The sequence below is a fragment of the Musa acuminata genome, chromosome BXJ3-4, assembly GCF_036884655.1.
Source record: "Musa acuminata AAA Group cultivar baxijiao chromosome BXJ3-4, Cavendish_Baxijiao_AAA, whole genome shotgun sequence".
NCBI classification, from domain to species: Eukaryota; Viridiplantae; Streptophyta; class Magnoliopsida; order Zingiberales; family Musaceae; genus Musa; species Musa acuminata.
This window is the reverse complement of record NC_088352.1, coordinates 3,948,132-3,969,579: the sequence shown is the minus strand read 5'-3', so window position 1 is coordinate 3,969,579 and position 21,448 is coordinate 3,948,132. Positions and strand designations below refer to the sequence as shown.

Here is a 21,448-nt window from a genome sequence, read left to right as displayed (position 1 = left end):
AAGCCTCTCAAAGGAGATAGTAACATTACCTTTGATGGCGTCGTAGGAACCTGATAGAATCCAATCTGACTGCATGCCATATAGATCGAACCAAATCCAATCAAACCATGACAATTGTTTACAAACTTAGCTATAGGTGTCAGCGTGTTTTGCTACTTCCTTCAGGATCGGACGCTATGATTGTAAAGTTGACATAGACATGCATACAGACAGTGATGTGTGCTGCTGCTCAGGTTGTGTGTAGAACTTTAAAGAGGGTTAGAGTGGCCATGCTTTGGACAGCATCGCAGCAGCACAGATGTGGGGCTCATGGTGAGCAGTGGCCTGGAGTTCAATGCAAACAAGGGAAGGTTCTCCAAGATAAGGGAACCTCCGCTTCCGAATCACCACGGGAAACACCTTTTTGCGTATGCTTAATCGGAAAACACCAACCGAGTGCTGCAGGTTGATCTAAACTGGGTTGTCTCTCTACCTTGTGCCCGCTGCTTCTACAGGAGCACATCTTCTTCTCAGGACCAACAAGGTCCCATCGATGCAAGAGTTGAACCGATTTCCGCATCTTTTCTTTCCTCCTCCACCACACGATTGCTTTGTGGAGTACAGTTGTAGCTGATGTCTAACTGGAAGTGCAAAGGAGGACAGGAAGCCGGCTGGCTGATAGAACATTTCATACATAGTGATACAAGGACTGGCTTCTGCGTCATCGCCAGTCCAAGGAACGTGCGGAAGCATGTGAAGGATGAAACGAGCAGAAAACACTTGTATTCGAGTGGCTACTATTGTGACTACAAACCCATTTTGTTGTCCTCTCAGTGGACAATGCTCATCTTTTGTGTTATTGCTCCACTCCACTTGCGTCGAATGTCTTCGACAATATTATTTCAAGCACTGTGGTTTTCCTGGAAGACTCCTCTCAGATGTTAAGTTAGGATTCATACGGGGAGAAAGACATTAATGGCCCAAGGTTGACTAGATACTTGGTAAAAGTTAGCAAAGACTAGAACAAAGGTTACTGACACACTCCGAAAGTTGAAGTAAAGATTACAATGGTTGCATCACTGGGCATTTATAATTACTCATACAAGGTGGTGGTGTTCTACTAGCGCGCGATGTACGACTTGGGGGGGTGACCCAACTTCTCCATCTCCCACCTCAGTTTGGATGCAACTCTCTCATGCCTGGGTTCATACTCCTGCATGCAAGAGATACCTTTACTACCTGCTGCCAAAAGTTTGCACAAGAGAGAGCATAGAATATATAGAAAGCACACTTCAGATTAAATGTATTTGATGTTTTTTCTGCTTTTGTTTTTACGTTGTTTGAATTGTTTTCTACCGAAAGAGTAAAAGGTGCTTACAATCTCAACCATGAGTTGCTTTAGCAGATACACACGCGATGAATGGGTATACGTACCTCAAGCTTGGACAGTAACTCATGAGCTGTCTGTGCCGAGATAATAATATGGCGAGCATCAGGAGAGATGAACCCCTCGTCCACAGCCTTGTCGATGAAAGATAGCAGTGTGTTGTAGTACCCTTCGACGTTCAGAAGACCCACCTGCTCATGTCACAGAACACAACACACACACACACACACACAGAGATTCATATAACTGTTGTAGAAGGGTACATTGCATCAATTCTAAAACTGTTGCATCGACATTATTGGTACACCTCTGTGGTAGTAGAAGATACAGTAAGAAAAATCATGAGAGTAAAAAGGACAAGTGTTCAGAAACATATTCATAAAAGAAGTGTTCAGATCGACAGATACCGGCTTGTCATGGATTCCCAGCTGAGCCCAAGTTATCACCTCGAGCAGTTCTTCTAGGGTTCCGTACCCTCCTGCTCTCCCAAGTAGCTAAACAAGTTAATAGTGACGTTCAAAGTAATCATGTTTCAGACCTACTGCATGACTATTATCGCTAATGATGCCAAAGTTATTTCAGTTGATAAGAAAGGGACCGACATTTTTTGTGGCTTAATTGAAGGCTAGTAGGTTGACTCACTACTCTTTCAACTCGGCCAACGTACAAGTCAAACCGCTTAGTTTTCGAGCTTCGTGCTGCTACTTGGCAAGTTTAACACCACAGGAAAGTGCATTACTCAGACGGCATTTTGAGGGGTGCAGATCACAAGCAAATGATGAGCTGATGGATCTCAAGAAGGGTCCTTGAGCAAAACTCTCTCTCTCTCTCTCTCTCTCTCTCTCTCTCTCTCTCTCTCTCTTTCTAAATATATATAGATATCCATAAGAAAATTTTGTGTTCTAGATAGGAGTGGCAGGATATGTCGCGTACCGGGAAGAGCAACAAAGGCATCAGCCTGACGTGCCATCTCGGCTTTCCTCTGGTGCATTCCGGCGACGGGCTGCACTTCCCCTATGGTCTCTCCGGTTATCTAACATTGGCCAAAACCACCCACGTTAAGTCGGATGTCGCTACAGTAAACCATTGTCACTGAACGCGACGCCAACCTCTAATTCAGAGAGGGAACCGAGAAGAGAAGAAGGAAGAAACTGGTTTACCTCTTTGGGCATGAGCGTCCTTGGAATTATCCTGCATCGTAGCACCGAAATCATGAAGATTCTGGGGATCGTTATCAAAACACAAAACATTTTTTGCGTGCGTGTGTGTGCATGTAAGTTTGTGCATGCAGGGCAGCGGCCGAGACAGAGCAGAGACTAAGAGAATGACCCTAAGACATGGCGGCCGCCGTCAAAAACAGCTTGCGAGACGAGACCCATGAGCCCAACGCTCCCTCCGCCGTACACCAAGTCTATGTTCCTCTCCACCTGAAACAAGAAAAAAAGGCTTACAACGAAATCTCTATCAGGCAGCAATGGCAGCAAACCCATGCTGTGGTTCTTAAACGACCAATTCTTTTCCTAGTTGGATAGCTGCGAGCTGATAGCCTTTCTTCTTCCCTGTGCTGCTACCGCAGAACACGCAGACTCTTTTGAACCGTGATGATGGCGACGACGACGACGACGATGACGCCCTTCTCTTAGCGACTGCCGTTGACTTCGCTTGCGTTTGGTCCTCCATCATATGTGGCTCCTTCTCTTCTTCCTAGAAGCCCCTCGCCGTCCAATGACTCGTTGGAGAAGGTTGATCTTCCACTATAAATCCCCGAGTTACCCTCTCTGAATAGTTAATCTTAAGCTGAAGACTTCCTGCAGGAACACTTGCAACGTCGGTTAGTTATTACTATTGTCACTGATACTGTTGCAGATCGTCCTTCCGCACAGTAGGTTTGGCGGTAGTGGTCATTGGCGACCGAAGATGGCAAAGGTGGTCCAATCAGGACCAACAGTGATGCCAGGAAACAAGCAGAGATGGAGGGCAAGTGCTCAGAAGCTGGATCGATAAGGAAGGTGGCCTTGAATTCACGCCTAGTAGCTCCACTCCCACACCGAAGGAAGAAAGCTGTGAGAGACGATGATCACACGTAGGAGGTGTACAACGTCTATTCTTGGGAGGTCATCATCATCGACTTCCTCCGGATTCCTCACCGCCCCAACAACTACGTCTCTCATTTATGGTGTTCTTCTCTTCTTCCTCAAATTTGATACTGGGGTAGGTTGGCTTTGGCCTCATGTTACACGAGCAAGAGCTGCAACGCTGGAACAGTGTCAGCAGTCATAGGTAAGGAGCAGCCAGTGATAAGCTTACTGCACCGCCCAACAGTGTCCGGTGCAGACTCTGGCATTCCATTAAATCTTGGCGAGCTCCTGCTGATCCGGTAGTTGACAAAAATGCTATATGCATGGAAGGCGCCCCACAGGAACAGTCCCGGCACACCTCCACATGCCCAAGTATGAACAGATTGGTGGGGAGCGAGAGGGTTTACCCTCGTTATTGCACCTCTCAGGAGTAGGCAGTCACAGCACACAAAAAGGAACATCGTCTATGTCATCGAGAGATCTATGGTGCTTCGGAAACCTTATGTCACTGTTGTTTGGGGATGTGTCATTATCCTTTTATCTTTGTTTAGATCGATTCCTTTTAGTCATTTGCTTCGTCATGCTAAGGTTATCCCTCCATGCATCTATCTATCTGTGGTCCACAAGGGAGCGAGCGGCACAAAGCTTCCTCGGTGGAGTCTTCTCAATGTGGAGCCATCGATACATTATTAGCGGTAGATGTCGTTCATATCTTATTTGATGAGAACTTGGGATTAGACACTTGCATCAAGAGACAACAGACATTGGAAAGATATTATTCAAGATTATTAATATAAGTTGTAGTTTAAGAATCTATATATCAATTATAATTTACAATCAACTAATATAAATATGTAAATCATATTTAATTTTGTTCGTTTATAGCAGATGCTAACTCCTATTCCTGAGTGCGAGTAAGGACAAAACGACAACTCCACAGTGCAAAATCTATGCAGCATATTCTCCATAGAAGATACCTAATTTACTCGCTTTCATCTCAATACGTGTCTTGGCATGCCATCAAGTACAGACTCAACTTACCTTTCTCGAACAAAGATACAATGCTCGCCTGATCGGCATACAGATTTTTATTATTGACGTTCAGGAAGGAAATGTCACAACACCTGCCTACTACATCAAAACCGATGACGCATTATAAGACCCCGACCTTTCATCGAACACATGATGTGCAGTGGCACAGCAACTCTAGGGGGCGTAGAATGACGCCCCGGACGCCACAAAGCTCATCACCTTCTTCCACGCCGGCCGGCGGCTGACGTCTTCCCACCACGCCTTGGCATGCGGCTTGTCATCGAGGAGGTACGCCAGGCCGCAGTGCTCCACGATGTAGCGCGTCACGGGGATGTGGGTCAGGTCGGCCAGCGTGAACTCGTCCCCGGCCAAGTACTTGGTCCGCGACAGCTGCTCCTCGTACACCTCGAGGACCTTGTCGAGCTTCTCCATGGCGGCCACGGCCTCGCCTTTGTTCCCCGGGAGGCCGCGGATGGGCAACAGGAAAAGGTTGAACACGATTGTGAACGCGCAGGGGCTGTAGCTGATGGCCTCCACGTCCAGCCACTGCTCCACCTTGGCTCGCTCCTCCGCCGTCCGGCCGAGAAGGTTGGGCCCGCGGTCCGCGTACTTGGCCGCAAAGTACCGCACGATGGCCCGAGACTCTGAGGAGCTCGATCGAAAACAACGGCGTAGCTCCATGAGCAAGAAGAATAATCCACGTAAACCAAACCATGAGGCAGAAGCTAAATGCGTTTACCGAAGAGCTCGAAGTCGCCATCAGCAATGAAGGGAACTTGGCCGAACGGCTGCCACAAGAAACAAGCTTAAACTTAAGCGTGATCGCAATACAAACTCGATGACTAACGCAAAGAGAGTTGGAGGATTAAGGAACACATGTTTCTCCATGTACTCAGGCCGCTTGTGCTCCATGGCGTCGATGTCGACGAGGACGAACTCGAAGGGGACGCCCTTCTCCACCAGGCAATGCATCACTCTCTGCGGGCACACTGCCTGTGGCTTTCCATACACCTTCACCGCCATCTTTTCTTATACTGTCCAATCTTTTTCTTCTTCTTCTTCTTCTTCTTCTTATCTTCCACGTAGCATGCAGTGCAGACTGCCTATATATAGTGATGCCATGTACTCTCTCTCTCTCTCTCTCTGTGTGTGCTGTATGATTAGTTGGCATGCACGTGGTCTTCATCTAACTTTGACACGTGATCGAGCAAAAGAGACTTAGGACTCATCGAGCCATGCCGGTTTGAGGCCGTCCCTCAGATGAATGGTAGTTGGTGTAACACACCGAACGGTCAAAGTAGGGATAAATAGGTGCTGTTGTCTTCATACTTATCACTAACCACATTAAATTGCATGTATGATGTGACATATATTATATCAAGCTCAAATATTATTATAGTTTGGCGATTAGGTGGTCGATCAAGCCATGAGTATGCAATCATATAGATCTAACAAGCTGTTCTAGTGATTTGACATTTCAAATGTGATATTAATAAATTATTAATTAGTTGCAATATCGTAAAAATCACAAAGTTATTATTTAGCTACCAGCTATGGGATAGAGAGAGAGAGAGAGAGAGAGAGAGAGAGAGAGAGAGAGAGAGTATTGTTTAGCAACCAAATGTTGTATCTGACACCTAATCCAATCATGTATCACATATTTTATGTAAAAGAATAAAAATATGACAACTATCTGATTTGGTCAACTAGTATGCCTTTAATGTTTAAATATTAATTATTAAACTAAAAATAATTAATTTATGATGATACGAAATTTTGTATGTTATTTTTCATAAAAATTCAGGATAATATATCTGTATTTCATGATTAATAAAATATTATAATAATATAATTATTTACAATATATTTACAATATGAATAACAATTTTCCATCTCTAACACACATTCTTCATTTTTTTCATATATATATATATATATATATATATATATATATATATATATATATATATATATATATATATATATATATATATATATATATACCTCGCTTATCGTGTTCTGGATTTAACTTACGACTACTCCTCGTAATCAACATCAATCACAAAAGTAACGATCTTGAGAGTCCACTGTAAAACAATACTATATGTATAATTATAAATATTTTTTTCTTGATACTATTCAAAACATGGGATAAATCATTCAAACTTTTAAATATTAAAGAAAAATTATCAAGAATATGCCCAATACAATTTTGCTAGATTAGAGATAACTAGTATGTCAGTAAATATAGATTAGAATTTTGTGGTGATTCGGGTTATCATCTCGTGAATTAGGATATCATTAGAGCATGCAAGAGGTATATCAATCGATTCCATGATTAGTTCCCCAGTTGCATATAGAATTGCATTGGAATAGCAAGGCCTTGACATGTAATGTATCTAAACCATAGTATGTAGTACCGAATGGTATCGTCCGATACAGATGATACGTATCGGTCCGACGATATATCGGTACAGTATTATACTGTAGCAGTGCTATAGTATTACAGTAATGAAGAAAATATATAAAATTATTCGGTATATCAGGATGTACCGCTCGGTATGTCCTGATGTATCGCTCGGTACATCGATATCATACTGTATCGAATCAACCTCGAAACATCTATACGGTATGATATTATATGCCTTGATCTAAATAATATTAATTTTGTATACATGATGGTTGACTCACGTCAATACTTTTTTCTTTTAACTTTAGCACCAAAGATTCCGACATGCTATCTAATCTTTTAATATTGAACATGTGACAAGTTTAAATGTTGGACTCTAATTGGTTGTTGAAGTCTCTGGAACAACTAAATCTCCAAGGAGAATGATGGCCGGATACGTATGCAGTAATAGGTAAATCAATTCTAATGCGACAAGTAGGATTCCAAAGGGATGGCAAATTTTGATCCGTGATAGTGATGCTTCCATTGGGAAGATTGGGTGGAATGGTAGCTACCAACTTTCTTGAAAGGACCATCAAGTTTTCATGCTGCATCAAAATTTAGAGTGCCCATCAGCTACCATATTGTCCTACCTGAATTGAATATATGTGAGAATTGAATCTTAACAATATAACTAAGAACTGAGAATGCATCTTTAGTTGCATTCAAAATGTTTGAAGAGGGATAGATGTCCATTTTAGCATATTAATCAATGGCATCGAATCAAATTGTAACACGGATCTTCTCTACTACTTCCTACATAATAGATTAAAGCTCTTCGTAGCTTAAAAAGAAGTTACAATTATGTGTTAAATTATATATTTTTATCTAATTAGATAGGTAAGATATATTATAGATATAATTGGATTCTAATTATAATCATCGATTAATAGAAAGAAAATCTAATTATGATAAAATTCCTTAGAAGATGATATTGATGGGAGGGACTCTCCTAATTACTTATCCTATATCTTTTATTCTCATCTATAAATAATACATAGGATCTCATATGGACTTAACATGGATATATGACATAACGTTATCGAGAGATTATATATATTTTTTAATCTCCTTTGTCTCTAATAGAAAAAGAAAAAGAGACTTTAGTTTTCTTTGCTTTAAATCGATATCATTATAGCTTTTAGATTCGATGATGTTATACTTAGTTTTTTTGAGTAGCATCGAAAAGGCACACATTGTAAATATGATATATTATATTTAATTTTAATTTTTAACATTAATTTTTTTATATATAATAATTACATAATTATGATTTTTATGCTTACAATTATTATCAAAGGTATATTTTAAAATTAAATACTTTAGATTATAAAAGTATTTAAATTTTATTTAATGTTTAAATTTATTTGTTATCATCATTCACTAGCGAAAATGTATTATTTGATTTATGATGCTTGAACGATCTATTTATATTATTGATTTTCTTTTCTATCTAATCTATCATGCCACATGCTTACGGGTGATATAAGATTCCTTGTGTTTGATTAATGGATCAATATCAACAGCTTGCTATCGACGATAATATTGTTGTGGGTAACACCCTATGGTGGTTGCCAGCCCGAGTAATAATTATGTACCTAATGAAAGCATCATGAGGTGCAACGACCTTATAACATTTGCAACAGTGCGACAATTACAATGGCTATGATGGTTACTGCAATTATTGTTGTTGATGGTAACTGCTACGATATCGTTATGGCGTTTATTAGCTACGATCAACGTCGATTAGACATCGAAGGTTTTGGTACCCAAAGGTTGTGTGGCATCGTTAAGAGTTATGACGACGATGTGGTCATCAATCGGTGCACAACTGTGGGCATGATGACATAGCACAATATGGTGATGCACAATTGTGTATAGGCATGATGTCATAACAAAGCGGTAGTTAGGTTGTCAATCAACCACATACGAACAACGACACTACTACAAGCAACTCATAGTCGAGGACAACTACGAAAGAGAATTAGGATTTTTATAAAAAAGATAATTTTACCCATAAAAAGTTAATAAAAATACAATCAATCATTAAATTTACTCTTTAATTATGCCCTTAAGAAATCAAAATTTTTTACTGTATATCATAAGTAAAATTAAATTTTACCTTTTGAAATTTAAAATTGTTAACTTCTATTCTTAATTATAAAATCAACTAATTTAATTTATTTTAATCAAATATTTTGATATCATGACTTTATTTTGATTACTTGATTAGATTTAGATTTGATGAATTAAGTTTTGAACGAATTTAGAAAAAAATTAATTTTGATCAATTTTTGACTTTGATCAATTTTAGTTTTAAGGAGCCTAATTGGGTAAATGATTAGTCTAAATCGATAAGCCCAATTATGAGCCTATCCAATTAAATAGGATTTACTAGTATGAGGGTTCTATATGAAATTATATATATATATATATATATATATAGTTTTCTCATATAACAAATTGATAAAATTTTACAAGCGATAAATAAAAATCTAATTATTATTCTTGAATATTTATTTAGTTATTCACATGCATATATTAAAATTATGATGTAATATTTATGTTTCATATAAAGACATGATTTATGCTATGTGAAGATTATAATTATCATATAAGTTTTTTTATACGGATTAATATTCAATAATTATTATGGTTATTATCATATTATTATTAAACTATTTTGATATAATTGAAAAAATTTAATAAATATTATTTATAACATATATCTTTATGTTTTATCTGACTAGTAGATATCGGTTTGAAATGATAAAATTATAAGATATGAATTATAATAAAAGATTTTATCATTCATAATATATTTTAAAATTTTTTTATATTGATCTTATAGTTGTAAATTAAACGAGTGATAACATGTAGTAAGAATTTGAAAACTCTGGTTTGGTGAATCAATAGGAAAGAAGAAGAATTCAATATGAACTTATCATATTATTATTAAACTATTTTGATATAATTGAAAAAAATTAATAACTATTATTTGTAACATATATCTTTATATTTTATCTGACTAGTAGATATCGGTTTGAAATGATAAAATTATAAGATATGAATTATAATAAAAGGTTTTATCATTCATAATATATTTTAAAATTTTTTTATATTGATCTTATAGTCGTAAATTAAACGAGTGGTAACATGTAGTAAGAATTTGAAAACTCTGGTTTGGTGAATCAATAGGAAAGAAGAAGAATTCAATATGAACATAATAAAGCCATTTAAGTCAAATATAGTCCCTCCGTGATATCTTTTGCTTCACAATAATTATTATTTAAAGAATGCATCATCTACCGCTGTCTGCATCCAAACTTCTCCATAAATATTGTACGTAGGTAAAGTATTTTTTTATAAATGAATATATTTTTAATACTTTTATTTAAGAAAAAATAAGTGACGAAAATAAAATTTTATCGTAGAATATTATTAGCAACTAATTAGGTGGAATTTGAACGTGATTGACGGGAAGACATCCTTCCACTAACCAAACCCAAAATCCAAAGCCCAAGGAGCCCATTAATCTTCCAAGCACAGCTGTTATGGGCCGAGCTATTGTCCGAAGCACGCCATCGGGATATACCCGCGTAGCCCGTCACGTGCGACATCCTTCCAAGAAGAAGAAAAACAAAACAAAAAAAAGAAACGAAAGATAGAAGAGAGAGAGAGAGAGAGAGAGAGAGAGAGAGAGGGGAGGGGACGTGCGAAATGGGCAACACGAAGCCGCCCGTGGCGTCGAAGAGGAGAAAGAAGAAGAAGGGCCGTCCCTCTCTCTTGGATCTCCAGCGCCGCAGCCTCCGTCTCCAGCGCCTCGAGCAGGGGGAAGAGGATCAGCACCCCAGCCCTAACCCCGACGACGATCCGCGCCGCCCCTCCTCTCGCCTCAAACCCGATGCAGCCGCCGAGGCGGCGGCGGCCGCTGACGACGACGAGGACGAGGACGGCGACGATCACTCAGGTCGCAGAAGGCGGGAGAAGAAGCTCCGTCTCGTCCTCCGCCTCCCTAACATCCCCTCCGCTGATACTGCCGCCTCCGGCTCCGAATCCGATGGCCGCAGGGCGGGAAAGATCGGCCCCGCTGGATCGGATGCGCAGGTTGGATGATCCCATTCTGTCCCCCCCTTATCCTTCCCCTTTTTATACGCGTAGGGCTTGTTTAGATCTACGGCGTGGAATGGGGGGTTTAGTCGTTCCGGAATTTAACAGGCTCTTGAATTGGGAGGGGGCTCTCGATTCGGGGAAAATATAGTGCAGAATTGGTTTTGGATCGGAATCTGTGCGTGCTTATCGGGTTGGGCGAGGTGTCCGTTTCTTAAGACGTCTTTGGATTCCGTTGTGTTTCTGGATTGGCTTTTCCATTTATTTGTTTCGGTTTTCTCGCTGTTGATTTCGAGCGAGTGAGAGTTATGCGATTTGACTAGGTCAACCTTCTTCTCATCATTTGTTTCTGTAGAAAATGGAAAGCAACCTTTTGTGGTCGGAGCTTTGTTTGTCTAATTTCCTTTTAATTAATCGTGGATTTTCTCCTACTTCTATTTCTTCCTCTATTGGACCCTTCCTTTTTTTGACCTGGCGATCCTTTCTCTTGTTACCAACAAGATGTTATTTCCCTTTTATCTTTTGACTGACATGGTGTGGCTTTCCCCCCTGATGTTGCAGACGGAAGGGCAGAATCCTGCGTCGAAAGGGATGGATCTTCCACAAGGTTTGTCTTCAAAATGATCCTAAAAGATAGGAAGAAAAAGGAAAAAAAACACGATTTTGTGTCTTTCGTTTTATTTATTTGGTGTTGCTTGTTTGTTAACGTCTTGTGTTATTCCTGACATCAGATTCTGGGCCCACTACACCATTGCCGGACAAAAAGTTGCTGGTTTTCATCCTCGACAGGCTGCAGAAGTGAGTTCTGTGCTTCCTTTAATCGAGCCTCACCTGCAGTTTCCCTTTACCTGTTTCAGTCTTGGCCAATGTGTCCATAATTGTTGCTCAAGTATTTTTCACCGGATTTACTGGTTTGCTCTCAGGAAAGATACTTATGGTGTTTTTGCGGAGCCGGTTGATCCTGAGGAGGTGTGTTTCATTTCAAATAACATCATCTTTTCCTATGCGTGTGGACATTACTTGACATCTTATGTTCTGCTGTGTGATATATGCAGCTTCCAGATTACCATGATATTATCAAGCATCCGATGGATTTTGCGACCATCAGGAAGAAGCTGTCAGGTGGAGCATATGCGAACCTGGAGCAATTTGAGGTCCGTAAAGAATGTTGCATTGGCAAACTTGGGTCTTTTTCTCGACAGATCAAACTTTGCTTTAACTGTAACTTTCTTCTTTATTGGTTGGAAGAAAGCCCTGCATTCTGTTTCTTGCATTTGTACTGTTCTTTACCTTTTTGTCCTAATGAAAATCTGAAGGGAAGTCAGTTGCTCCACTTTCTTCTTGATTTTCTTGCAAATTTGGTCTTCTCTTTCAGCATATCTTAGTCACTACTGGTTTGTGTTATCGTGCCGCTGATTCATGATTTGATTCAGGCTACAGATTTCAGTTTGTTTCATTCACTGTTGGCATTGGATTTCATGCTGAATATGATTAATTATGATATATCATTTGAAGGTGACATGCAGCTATTTGTTTTATGCTTTAACTAAGATAATAATTGCTATGTTGACTTCATTGAAATTAGTCCAAGTTACTGATTTTTGGTGCTAAGAAATACTTTTCCACAAACCTAACAACTTAACTATGTACTTCCTATGTGTCATTTATTCAAAATCTGCTTTTATGTGACTCCTTGGCTGCAATGACAAAGTTGATATCATTGTCTTCTCTTCTTGTGGATATTAACAGCTTATGCTTGCTTATGATGATTGCTGTATAATTTCTCAATTCCTTCTTCCTCTTTGATAAACAAAAGCCAGTCAACAAGAGTACAATTTTCTGTTTTTTTCCATCTATGCTTCCTCAAAACTAATGGCCTGATTTTGTTGGCATTGTCCATTTATTGTATAATTTGATTCTCACCTGCATACATTCATCTATTGTAAGTAGGTCAACGAGCATGTAAGCCAAACTTTCATTGGTTCCATTATCTTTTGTCTAAATTTTTTTCCTACTCCACTTATATTTCTTACTGAAAACGCCTACTTTAATGCATATTAAACTTTTCACCTTTGTTATCATATTATGCTGAAGTTTGCATCTTTTTCCTGAAGAATTTGCTCTCCACAATGAAGAATGCCAAACTTATTGGATCTATATTAAAATTCTGAAAGTAAACTTTTTCAAAATTAAAAAACAACCTATGGTTGGAATTAACGATGGAGCTGGAAATAGAATTACATTTTGGGCAAAGTTAATGATGGTGGCTGGGGCTTAGGTTTAAAGATAGATTAGTATAACCTGGGAAAAGTTTATGGGGCAACATCAGTGTTACTGGTGCTATAATGTTGTGTGGACCCTTCTCAAGATGAGTCATTAGGTTTATGCTTTTTAGAGATAACAAAGCCTACATAGATGAAAACTTGGCTTTTGATTTTTTGCCAAAATGACTTCCTGTTGCCATTTAGTATTGCAATTGCGTGTTAACTTAGATTCTCTGAAGCTGAACTTGGAACTATAATTAAATCACTTCATCTGGGTTTCTTATGATGGTGTATTCTTCACAGTTATTATATAATTCAAACCTGTAACTCTTTTGTTCTTTTCCATTATGTTGTATCGACAGGGAATGAGGTGAATTCATATATTATTTAGTTAAGCTTTGAAATTTGGCATTTTCTCATTCACCTTATTCACTTATTGTATGTCTCGTCAAGATGGTGGTTGCTGATGTACATAAATATGTAGTTTAAGGTTAAAGTTAAACAAATCATTATGTTCAGGCTGTATGTTTTAATTTATATATCTAATCGATTTTCCATTTAGTTGACTATGACTTGTTTATTAAGTAGTTTTACTCTTGATTTGGTCTATAAATCTACATTGATGTTTATATTTCTTGTTAGAAGTAAAAATTTTTATCATGATATCTTTTTCCTTTACTGAACTTTGTGTGATTTACAGTTCTGTGGTGTACCATCCTACTGATCCAACCAACACATTACTACTGAGGGTTCTTTTGTGTATAAACCCCTATCTTATGGGTTTATTATTAAATATGTTATTTGCCATTTACATGCCACCCTAGATTCCTATATAGATATTCCTATGCATCCTTTCAAATAAAAGTGGAGTAACCAACCTCAATTTTGTTTCTCTTGTTTTTCTCTTAAGAATTTTTGTGATTAGTTATTTGCCATTTACATTGCACCCTAGATTCCTATATAGAAATTCCTATGCATCCTTTCAAATAAAAGTGGAGTAACCAACCTCAATTTTTATCTCTTTCAAATAAAAGAGCAATTGGTTCATCTTTCAGATGATAGTGGAGTTACCAAGCTAGATTTGCTGATTTTAAAAGATTAGCACCTAGAGATAGTACTTGAAACATGAACTATAATGATTGACTTTATGAGTAGAACCTTATGGTGTAGTGAAGAAAATGAAACCCTTGATGACGTTTAACTTTTGATCCTCCTATCTAGATTTCTAACATTTACTTGTTATGATGCAATTTTTTGGCACCCAAAAAGGAGGTTTGATACATTCGTCCTCAGTAATAGAAGTGTCTTTTGACATGCAAAAAAGTTCAACATCGATCATCTTTGGGTCGGCCAACTAGGAGTCATGAATGGTCAAGCTAGTGTCATTTCTATCCCTGTGGAATGGGAGACCAACACCAGGTCTGGCTATTGGGTTTGGGCAGCAAAGGGAGGTCCCTGCAATGCCACATCATCAGTTCTAGCACACGAATATGCCTTCATTCATGTATGCCTAGTCCAGCCAGTGTAGAAGTTTGATTACTTTTGGCTAATGTTTGACCAATAATAAAATTGAGCTGGCAAAAGTTTGATTACTTTTGCCTTCATTCATGTACTAAGTTTTAGTTTGATTCTAGAATTGTTAATCTTGGGTTATCTGATTTTTCCAATCATTACAGGCTCAAGTTTTCTGATCTTTATACGTTCTAAGTCAAGGAATTGAATTTTGGGTACTAGACTTGTATTGGTCCAGGCATGAATTGGTAGGAGTCTGGTATATGTATGTCGGCATGTAACGTTGTATGGAAAAGGGCCATAAATTTTGAAAAAGACCTTATTTTAGGTTCTTTCTCATATTTTCTTGATAAATACAATCAATGTTGATAACAGAAAAATGGTTTCAATCTAGAAAACAATAAATACTAAATGAGGGTCAGCCAAAGGAAGGATAGCATCCCAAATGGAAGAAGTTGAAAGTATTTTTTTAAATTTTAATTAGGTTACAAGGGATTTTACTTTATTATATATACAATGACTGTAAGTTGTGACTACTTGAAGGAGATGTGTGGACTATAATTCAGAAATAAACCTCTATGGAGGTCCTCTTTATCTTTCTCTTCTCTCTTCTTAGACTTCTCTCTCTCTCTCTCTCTCTCTCTCTAGAGGATTCGAAGGTGGGATTCGAGTCCAGGAGCTTTGACATGCATCTTAGCTGGTAAAGATTGCATGCTGGAGTGGGTTAAAGGTTCATATTTGCTTCTAGAATGTTGATTTGCTCCACAACTGACATGCATCTTTAGGAAAGCTGTTAGGAGATGATGAGGCAAATGAAATATTTCATTACATATATCTCAAGATGCTTCAACCAAACAAATGTGATTTACATACTCGATAACCATATTTCTTTTGTTGAAGATGGAAAGAGGAAGCTAATTGTGATACCAAAAGATAGCATGAAACAACCTACTTTTACACTCTGGTAAGACTTTCTGTATTCTTCGTTCCTCCTATCTGCATGGAGGAAATTCTGGACATGGATCAATATTGACAAATGAGTTTAACTAAGGGGTCAACTCCCACAATGTGGCCACTGCTACTGGGGCCCATGTATTGTCTCAAGAGGTGGTAATAGCAGCCCTTTCTGTCTTTGAGATGTCAAAAATCATTAACAGCGAATAGTCACATTAACATACACAACAATGCATGGTTAGAGCTGATTTAATCAGCTTCAGCATCAATGCTTTTAGTGATTCAACCTTCGCCTCGAGTCATAACTGGGAACAGCTCGAACCTATAGGCCCTTCATTATCGCCCCCAAAGTTTCAGGAGTGGCTGGTATAGTGCTGGAGCTTGAGGAAGATCTCTATTCTGATCTCCCAAAAGGATTTACACCTTCAAATTGCCTCCTGTTCTTTTGGACTCTCTAGGACGGCAATATCAATCTTTAAACAACCCCTGTGGAGGTCAAGGTTAAGGACTATTTTTTATTTAATCATACAACAAGGTTGTTAAACATTTCACCAAATTGCAGCAATAAATCTGTAATAAGATTGAGTCATCAATTCAATAGCGACAATTTTTGCTTAACTACAAAGTTTGTTTGACTTCTGAACCTTCATCTTCAACATTGTTGAAAATGTGCAAAGATGCTCTTAAGTTCCAAACTCTTGAAATTGTTCCATAATATGCATTTAGAATTAATCTTGTCTCATCTTTCAAGGCTCACCACCTAAACCAGAAGCATATTTGATTGAGAGTCAAATACAAGCTACAAATTAGACAACCTTAAATATACACTTTATTTGTTTCAACCTTGCCTCATGATTCAATGTTGCCACCCAAATTTTCTGAAAGATGCAGATTTCATCAAAAAGCAGTTATGGGGTACAAATCACACTGCTTTCCAATGTCAGTGACAATGTACACTGTTATCTTGTACTTGGGTCCATGTGGCAAGCCTATTAATCCTTCATTATTTGCACATGAGAGAGGATGTTAGAGTTTGATAAAGGTTGCACATTTTCTTATGAACTCAAAACTTCAAGAGAAGAGGGAATCTTATTATACTATCATACTAATACCGGAAGGTATGAAATGGTTGCTGACATAAATGCTTGGTTCAGCATATATGTACATGTTCAGACACAGAAAATTATTATTAAATTATTTTGTCTGACTAATGATTGTAGTCATTTTTAGGAGTGGTAATGGGTAGTGTCCATCTAATTTCCCTGAACCTGCTAGTCACCTTCGTGCCTGAAACCAAACCAAGTTCATGTACTTAATTTCTCGCCAAACCCAGCTCAAACTCAACTAAATGACACTGGAATCTAATCTAAGTGCGTCTGGTAGATGTGGGTAACTTATAAAGACCCTGCTTGTTGCCATCATTAATCAAATATAGAATGACAACAAGCAGGGTACCTATAAATTTCACCCCATGATGAAAGGTGTTGGCTGGATTTTTCCAGGCCTTTTCAGAGCCCTAACTACTAAAACTAAGTGATACCCAACAAATATTAGACCACACAAGTTTGTGTTGCTGACAAAAAAGCTAGTCAAAGGTAAATGAGTGAGTTTAAATTTAAATTGACCTGGCTGGAAAGCAAAGGAAAGTCTTATTTCATTACCAATACATTGTTCTTGGCTTGAAAACCCTGCCAAAGCTGTCTTTCAGCTGAAAGATTTTTTGGCCTAAGTTAAAATCCTTGGTAGCATCTACAACCCATATGCCTTTTTTATATTGAGCAATCTATCCATGTGATCTTGCTCACAATCAACTTTTCCATTTTGATTTGATTATCTTTGTTGCCAAAAATTATTAACGTTAATTATTACAAGCCTGATGTACATAATTGAGTTGAAAAGGATTAGTCTTGCTCTTGTGTGAGGAAACCTGAAAATGCACCCTTAAAATATTTTGTCTAGCTCGATGTTATTTGTTGGATGAATTATGCAAGATGGTAATCTTAATCAAACTACTGTGACTTTCAGTCATAAAATTGCACTTTGCGTGTTCTCTTTGAAACCACAATTTATGGATCTGATCTAATAAGTCTTTTGCTAATATACAAGGTTTATTTAATAATATCAATTTGGCAGTTATAATAACTTGCATTTCTTGAATACTAGTATTTTAACCATGCAACAAGAATAACTGCCAAAACATAGAGTTTCAAGCCTGCTTGTCACTGTGCAGTGTCTGGTTCATTTAATTTTTGCCACCAAATGTATTTGAGGCCACCTAATTGGTTTATTCCATTGATCTTGAGCCAAGATAGAAGAGAAAGTCGAGGTTGTTCAAGTTGGCTAGGGTTCTAACTGACCTCTGATACAGTGGAGGAGAGTAAGAGTTACCCCATTGGTCTTTGCCCTTTGGTTTTTTTTTTATTACTTTTTTCGTCTTTTCAGCGTGAGACTTGCATACTGTGCTAGTACTATTTGGAAATTGGTGCAGGTAATGGTGCCAATTGTAATCCTTGCATGAAGGTCGGAATCTTAGGTTATTTACTCTTAAAAGGAAGTGTTAAATATAACAATGATCTATGAAATCAGCAATCTGAATGGCCTTCTTGAACTGCTTAAATTAAGGATTCAACTGGCGACTCATTCCCTATACTTATCATGTGAAATTGCTAATTGCAGGATAAAAGAGTAACTACTGTGTTTGTGCATGTGCATGCTCTGGCCATGTGCTGGCTTGGGTACGGCATTGACCCAGAGCATTACGTGTGTTACTAGACTATGATAGCACAGGCCTGGCAAATGAGACCTTAATTCTTGAATTGCATTTGATAATGTTCAATGACAAAATTTTCAGCAAGTTTTGTTAGTTGCATGTTGATACAAATACTTTGTTTACTATAGATTTGTTCTTATGCTTAAGACTGGGGATATGGTCATTTTATGAAACTTGTTCTATCTACTCACTTTAGAATTTTGTAGATTGTCTTTGGTTTGCTTGATGATACATTTAAGTCATTGATGCACTTTACCTTTCTTGTTTCTTTATGCTTTTTCGTCAGTGTATGAGCAGTGATTTGTTTACTGTTAAAGAGTTTAGCCTTAGTGACATGCTGTATATATTTTTGCAGAAAGATGTCATCTTAATCTGCTCAAATGCAATGCAATACAATGCACCAGATACAATATACTACAGACAGGTGTTTACCCATTCCCTATGATTTTCTCATTAATACATAGGAAATGACAGGCGTTTTGTTTTCTCATACATATAATGCTGATTTGTATTTCACTTTACAGGCCCGATCCATACAAGAGCTTGCAAAAAAGAACTTTGAGAATTTAAGACAAGAAAGTGATGATAATGAACCAGAACCAAAGCCAGTAAGGAGAGGTAGGCCGCCATCTAAGAATATTCAAAAGAAGGTTGGTAGGCCTCCTGTTGACCGTGCTGGTTCCAACTTCTCTTCAAATGCAACACATTCTAATGCCGGAGATAGTAGTCACTGGACTAGCTTATCACATGATTTGTCACGAAAAGGGTTAGACAAAACAAGTTCATCCGAGTTACCGGCAAAGCCTTATGGTCTTCGCATTATTGAATCTCATAGTTTGACTGGCGATCACAAGTCTGAAAGAAATGAGGATAATTCAGGTTTGTTTTTCAAATTTTATAATCAGGCACCTCCAAATGAACAAATAACAAGTTTATCACCTTGTTGTGGAAAAAATTACAGCTGTTCTTTTTGGGTTCTATTTTCAGGTTCTGCAGTTAAGGGTTTCTCGATGAAATATCCCAAGAAGTCCTTGGTCATAGATGAAAATCGTCGTATCACATATAGCCATCCCCAGGTATTCGGCTCCATAAGTGAACCATCAGTATTAACAACATTTGAGGGAGAGAGAAAGCAACTTATTCCTGTAAGTATCATGTTTTATAACTCTTATGCGAGCTTTGTTCTTATTTGCAACTTCAAGGTCCAGTGATGTGGTTTACTTGTTTCACATGTACTTGTCGCAGTTTGTTAGAACGAATAGATAGTTAACATACAAGTTCATGTTCACTTATCCGTACTGAAAGAGTAGTACATGCTTTATATCTTTTCCTTTTCTTGTTTTGTTTCTCTTGTTTTAGTGCTTCTCTGACTTATTTTCAGATAATTGCTATGTGCTAGAATCTGACACAAAAGCATAGTTTCTGAACATTTGATGATGGTCTCATTGTAATCAGGTTGGCCTTTACATGGAGCACGCATATGCCAGGAGCTTGGCACGTTTTGCTGCAAACCTTGGTCCCATTGGCTGGGAAATTGCTGCTAAAAGAATTGAAAGTGTCCTTCCTCCCGGAACAAAATTTGGCCGTGGATGGGTTGGAGATAATGAAGTACCACAACAGTCTCAGCCGCCCTTACTAACTAGATCTCCTTCCCGTGTTTCTCAACCAGAAAGCACCCCAACAACTAGCGCATTAGCATCTGAACATTCCCGGAGTGGCTTGTTGACTGAAGTCTGTGCAAACACTACACCAGCTACATCATCTCCTCTCTCAAGTAGAGTTTTAGATTCAGGGGAGGTCATCGCCAGAAACCATGAAAGTGCTTTCAAACCACAGAGTGCTGTTGGCGGACAGGGTAATTGGCAAAAGACTCCATTCCATCTTAACCAAGCTGCTCCAGCTATGCAACCCACCTTGAATGGTTTTAATAACCCATTGGGGTTTAATCATCCCTCTCAAGTTGGCAAAAGTGTTATTACATGTGCCTCGCCAGAGAGCTTTAGTTCAGAGGCAATGAGAACACATTCTCGAGCGCGTGACATGGTTGCAAGAAACAGTAGTCAAACGACCATTAGTAATTTCAATATGGACAAGGTGACAATGGTTGCTGATCCAAGTACATCTTCGAGTTCCGGCAGCCACTTGCCTGATTCCGGACATGATTCTCAAGGCACATGGAGGGGATTGTCGATAAATCCGAAGTCGGCTTCTGTACCTCCTGATCTAAATGTTGGTTTCCAGACACCAGGGTCACCAGTCTCAGGCTTCCTATTAGATTCGCAGAACCCAAATTTATCATTGCAACTATGAAGTTGTAATTCCCATTTTCGATTTGGTAGAGATCACAAGTGGCTTTTCGCCTCTTGGTATTAGAAATAGCGCCCCCCAAATGATGCAGGTTTTCCCTAACAATTACTACTGTAACCAGCATTCTGTTGTAAAAGTGATAGGGCTGTTGTACAGATTAATTATTATTGAAATTAATTCTCACATGAGGCTTTGCTTATTTATGACAGATTTAGTCGGATTGGTGTGAGAGTGATGATCTTATTATGAGGTGTTCAGCTATTACATGCATGTATCAGGTGGCTTGTAAGTTTTAGTTTGGCTTCTTTTTAAGTACAAGTTCTAAATCTTTGTTTGGTATTATGAGGTGTTCTGCAACTATAAATCCACTGTAAGCACAACTACAAGGCTCCAACCATCGGATATGTTCTGTCTCTAATTTCAATAATACCCTCTGTATGTAATTTCAAATAATAGAGAGGAAGAAATATTTAAAGATATGTCATGGTATACTGAGTGGTACATGGTATCGTATCGTAGAGTCAATCTCGAAACATCGGTATGATATGATATTACATACCTAAAATATGCACGAGAATAAAGTCAACCCTGGTCTTGATCTATTTG

At 38.3% G+C, this 21,448-nt stretch overlaps 3 protein-coding genes across 3 annotated transcripts; 1 reads left to right on the top strand and 2 right to left on the bottom strand.

Moving 5' to 3' along the window:
• Window positions 1-961: 961 nt before the first annotated feature.
• LOC135637028 (probable cytokinin riboside 5'-monophosphate phosphoribohydrolase LOGL6) lies at window positions 962-3,076 on the bottom strand. Its single transcript, XM_065149352.1, has 6 exons — window positions 2,876-3,076; window positions 2,696-2,793; window positions 2,527-2,557; window positions 2,300-2,399; window positions 1,414-1,844; window positions 962-1,192 (listed from the first exon to the last, which is right to left on the bottom strand). The coding sequence occupies exons 1-5, from the start codon at window positions 3,047-3,049 to the stop codon at window positions 1,642-1,644; spliced, it is 606 nt and encodes a 201-aa protein (XP_065005424.1). The 5' UTR covers window positions 3,050-3,076; the 3' UTR covers window positions 962-1,192; window positions 1,414-1,641.
• A 1,423-nt stretch (window positions 3,077-4,499) lies between these two features.
• On the bottom strand, window positions 4,500-5,550 carry LOC135637027 (glutathione S-transferase F9-like). The gene is made up of 3 exons (XM_065149351.1): window positions 5,353-5,550; window positions 5,216-5,264; window positions 4,500-5,120 (listed from the first exon to the last, which is right to left on the bottom strand). The coding sequence occupies exons 1-3, from the start codon at window positions 5,497-5,499 to the stop codon at window positions 4,651-4,653; spliced, it is 666 nt and encodes a 221-aa protein (XP_065005423.1). The 5' UTR covers window positions 5,500-5,550; the 3' UTR covers window positions 4,500-4,650.
• Window positions 5,551-10,583: 5,033 nt separating this feature from the next.
• On the top strand, window positions 10,584-21,045 carry LOC103980636 (uncharacterized). Its single transcript, XM_065149247.1, has 9 exons — window positions 10,584-11,032; window positions 11,597-11,642; window positions 11,767-11,833; window positions 11,959-12,004; window positions 12,091-12,189; window positions 18,891-18,959; window positions 19,060-19,414; window positions 19,523-19,680; window positions 19,991-21,045. The coding sequence occupies exons 1-9, from the start codon at window positions 10,646-10,648 to the stop codon at window positions 20,843-20,845; spliced, it is 2,082 nt and encodes a 693-aa protein (XP_065005319.1). The 5' UTR covers window positions 10,584-10,645; the 3' UTR covers window positions 20,846-21,045.
• Window positions 21,046-21,448: the final 403 nt, after the last annotated feature.